The following is a 4,743-nucleotide window of genomic DNA, read 5'->3' as shown; positions in this document are numbered from 1 at the left end:
AATTATGTTGTTGTAAAAAAAAAAAAAAAAAAAAAAAAAAGGTAGAGTCTGATTTCCAGAGTCTGGATGACGTCATGTTTTCCAGAGTCTAAGGTTATTTACTTTCTTTTGTATTTTTGTGTATTTTTATTTTGTTTTAAAAAGAAAAAGGATTATTTTAAAAGGGGTAAACGGTAAATAAGTTGGAGGGTTAAAAGTAACTTTTTGAAATCTTGTTAGGATATAAATATCCCTCCATCTCTCTTCATCGATTTCAATTTTAAAACCCTAAATCCCTTTTACGTTCTTAACTTCAAAATTCCCTCAATTTTACTACAATTTTCTTCGATCAAGCACAATGGCACGCACAAAGTATATTCCTTTTGTTCTAGTACCCACTCCAAACATGATCCGAGCTGTGGAGATCAAAGCCAACAAAGATGTTATGGTATCGGCGAATAATCGAGTTGCTTGCGACACTATTCCAGAGAATTTTGTGAATGAGGGCTATGAAGAGTTGATTGAGTTCATGCATAATCATCCACTAAGGGAAGCTTTCTTCAAAACGACCACAATGTATCCTGAATTGTTAGCTGAGTTTTGGTACACCTGTGTTGGTAATAGGGAGGCAAGAACGCTTACAGGGACATACAGGAATGGTAACAACACTCTTGTCCTTACTGAAAATCATCTAAGGTTAGCTTTAAACTTACCAATGCAAAACGATTATGTTAGAACAACTTCTAAATCAGTTGCTAGGTTAAGCTTTAATATGGTTGGTCAACAATTGACCGATTCAACTGTTAAAACAAGTATGTTTTCACCTCGTTGGATGTTTTTATTGTCTAATGTTGTAAGGAGTTTGAGTTTCAAAAGTGGTAGTTTGACTGAAATCAATGATTTTGAGGCTTTCTTGTTTCATGCAATTGTTACTGGGAGGAATATAGATTTTGCTAGGTTGTATTTCAGTGAGATGTTGTTGCTAGCTGATAGAACACCAAGAGATCATAATGTTCCATTCATAAGGATTTTAAGTTTGATGATAGAACAGGCTATGACTCCTAATTTGTATGATGGGTTAAGGGTGTTCAGGGTTTATGAATTTACAGCTGTTCCTGAGTGTAGTACAAGGATGTTTCATAATCACATCAACAATAATGAAATTGGACTTACTCCAGCTATGCTTCAGTGGATCAACAATGGTCAACCAGCTCAACCTGGTCAACCAGATCAACCTTTAGATCATGAGCAATCAGGGTCTGAAGGGGAATCACATGCAGGGTCTGATCATCCAGGATCTGCAGGTGATCAAAACATTGATCAACCACTTATAGAATCTGATCATTCTGATTCTGCCCCCCCAGTTACTCCACCACACAATGTTCAACAAACAGAGCAGGCAGAAGGGATGGATGAGGAAATCCCACTCAATTCAAACCCACCTTCTCCCACTGCTCAAGAACAAAATTCTTCATTAAACAACCTTGTGAGCTCACCAGCTCATACTGAGAATATTCACATGTCTGCAAACCTAGTTGTTCCAGCACACATAGATGCACATCAAACATCTATTAGGCAAGGTGCTGCAAGTACAACTCCACCATCTCTGCTAGAGGTTGGTGAGGGGAGTACTTTAACCCAGCCTGAAACTACTAGGATAGTGAGCTTGGATAACCTCATTACAGTTACTGAGCCAACCCCCTCAGATAACTTAACTCAAGTCCCAATCCTGGACTTATCAAACCAAACTCAAGACCAATCTATGGCTAAACCTACCTCAGACATCAGTCTGCCACCTCTCTCTCAAAATGTCCAATCCTTACACATTCTTGCACAGGCTGCCAATGCTTCATTCAGATCACAGGATGAAGTACAGGCCTCAAAAGCTTCTTTGTCCAAGGATCACCCTACTTCACAACAGGAAGGTGTTGAGGACATACAACCTTTATCAATCACAACTGGTTCTACATTGCAGGCTGAGGCACCAGTCACAGAGGTTGGCCTATCTCAGGTTTGACTTCTATGGCTAAGAATTTTGATGACAAGCTTCTGGGTGTGCAGTCCCAAGTTGATAAACTCCATTCTAATTTGGTTTCTCATGATGAGGTGTTGGAGGTTAGGAGGTTGGTTGGGAATGTGCAGGGTTCTGGTGATGTAGCAAGTTTAACAGTTATTGGTGATAGGTTGAGTATTTTGGAGAACAAGATGCAAGGTGTTGAAGAAGTTAAAGAATGTTTTGCTGGTTTTGCCTCAGATATCAAGTCTCTTAAGGATGATCAAGCTGAAATTTGGAGGTTCTTATCTGCTCTCTCTCATGATGATGTCAAAAAGGGGGAGAAGAGAAAGAGGTCATCAGCTGAAGGTGTTGAGGGGGAGTCTTCCAAAAGGGCTCATATTGAGGGGGAGTTACAGGTTGAGGGGGAGAGTAATGATGGTGAAAGAATGGAAACTGAAACTGAGGTGATTGTTAATCAAAATCAAGTTGAAACTGGAGTTGTTGAACCTGTTGTTGATGTTTCAATGGTTGATGCTGGAGTTATTGCTAGAGATGTAGTTAATGTTGAGATTGTGAAGTCAGAAACTGAGGTGAATTTGTTGTTGACTATGACTCATATGTCTGATAAAAGAATAAAGGTGAAAGTGAGTCATATTATGAGACTTGGTTTTTGTGAGTGGAGAGGTTTGGCAGTTTGTATACAAAGATGTGAAGGAGATAAGGAGATTGTTGATGAAGTGTTCAAGAAAGTGTGTAATTTAGTTCATCTTGTTTTTGAAGAAGGATTTATCAGCTTGAAGGATTATGAGGTTTTCTGTGGTATGTTTAATTTGGAGATGAAAGAAAGAAGGTTTAGAGGTCATGTTGGGAGATACTCTGTTCCAGAACATTTGCAGTTTATTGATGAAAGCTATGTTGAGTATTTGGATGCCTTAATGATCAAAACGACTGAAAATCTAAGAATGCTGATTAGAGTGGATCAGTTTGAAGGTGCAGATATTAATTTGTTGCTTGGATTGTTGACCAGGTGCACAACTGAACAGACTCATCCTTTTAGAGTTAAGTTGTTGAAACACTTGCAGGGTAAGTTGCCCATGTTGAAGAAAATGAGATATATGAAGAGCAAGTGTAAGTTGATTGAGAAGGAGCTTACAAAACTGAAGGAGTAGAAGAACAGGTAGTTTTGACATCATCAGATAGGGGGAGATTGTTGGAAAATGATCTGATGAGTCAAAATGTTTTTGCAGGAGTTTAGAGTCTGAATGTTAGAGTCTGGAGTTGCAGAATCTGTTGTGGTCAACGGTTTAATTACTTGATAATGAAGCTATGGGAATTCTGGAGATCTGGATAAATATTTAGAAGATCACGTGTTGATTTGATATTATCTCTAGAAGATAAACACTGATTTGTTTAGAATATTAATAAGTTTAAGTTTATCTTTTCCTATTTTCTAGTCAAGTAGTTTTGGAAACCAAATCATAAAGATTTGGTTTATCTTGTATAAATAGGGGTACGATGATTCTGTATTTTGTATCTTTTGAAGCACGAATACTTTTCTCTCTTATTCTATCAATTCGTGTTCTCTCAATTTCATGTTCATATAATTCTTATTTATTGTTTATTGAGAGTCTTGTGTTCATAATCAAGTTATTGTGAACTAATAATATCAGTTCAATGACATACTTTAAGTTAGGTGATTATGTTTTATGATGATAGTAGAAAGTGAAATAAGTTCGTCTTTCATGTGTAAGAACATAATGCTAAGAGAATAAGGTGAAATCGAAATAGTTATCATTTCATAGTTTATACAACTATATTGTCATACATCTCTATTTACAAACTATAATAGTTCCTATTCGCTAGTTGCTAACAAAACTGTGATAACATAGTCAAATTCTTTACAATGCTCATAACGCACCCAAACGAGAAGCAAGACTAGTGAAAATGTCTTCATTACACGGAATCGTGAGGCCGCCCATAGGATGGTTGTACCCAAACTCTTCTTCTGCTAGATGTAGTAATTCTAGGAACATGGGCTGGCTTAATAGTGATACAGGTACCACAAATCGGGTTTTGTCTTGTTCTCCTACATAAACAGCAAAATAGCCTTTTGGGATGTCTATAGATGGTGTGTTGCTTCCGTTTGAAGATGATCGTTTGAGAATTTTCTTCGCTTGAATAATCCGGGGCATACGAATGGCCATTTTTAACTTTAAAAAGGCTTCGATGAAAGGAGAGATTTATTTTCTAAGTATTTCTTAAGATGTTTTGAAGGATTGTTATGAAAGTTGTGGTTGCTTTGTTCATATTGAATGGTTTATATAGAAGGTGCATTAGGCATAGGATGATAGATAGTGATGTATGGTTTAGAAGGCAAACTCACATGGTTTTGTCTTCCTACTTTATTTTAGAAGGATTATATAGAGAAAATCATATATAAAGGAGAACATATGGCCTGGTTTTATTCTGTACATAACACTCAGGTCCCTCGTCATCATTCTTATTTAACAACTTTATGTATCATATATTATATGGTGGATCCGAAAGGGAAATTTAATGACTGATTGTCAAAGAAGATATGAAGAGCAATCTCACATGGTTTCTTCTTCCAAATGCAAGAAAAAAACAAGATAAAATGACAACTATTATTGTGGACTAAAATCTTCACTTTGCAACCAGAGTTCTAAACATAATTAGTGAAGCACGGTACCAAATCACATGGTGTTGTCTTATGGTTGGTGTATCTGTAGGACATTTTGCCTTCACTC

At 36.8% G+C, this 4,743-nt stretch overlaps 1 protein-coding gene across 1 annotated transcript; it reads right to left on the bottom strand.

Moving 5' to 3' along the window:
* Positions 1–3,790: 3,790 nt before the first annotated feature.
* LOC139856175 (auxin-responsive protein SAUR21-like) lies at positions 3,791–4,251 on the bottom strand. Its single transcript, XM_071845423.1, has one exon. It carries the CDS (start codon positions 4,177–4,179, stop codon positions 3,883–3,885), a length of 297 nt encoding a protein of 98 aa, XP_071701524.1. The 5' UTR covers positions 4,180–4,251; the 3' UTR covers positions 3,791–3,882.
* Positions 4,252–4,743: the final 492 nt, after the last annotated feature.

The sequence above is a fragment of the Rutidosis leptorrhynchoides genome, chromosome 6, assembly GCF_046630445.1.
Source record: "Rutidosis leptorrhynchoides isolate AG116_Rl617_1_P2 chromosome 6, CSIRO_AGI_Rlap_v1, whole genome shotgun sequence".
NCBI lineage: Eukaryota > Viridiplantae > Streptophyta > Magnoliopsida > Asterales > Asteraceae > Rutidosis > Rutidosis leptorrhynchoides.
The sequence above is the reverse complement of the archived record's forward strand: the minus strand, read 5'-3'. Positions and strand labels throughout refer to the sequence as shown.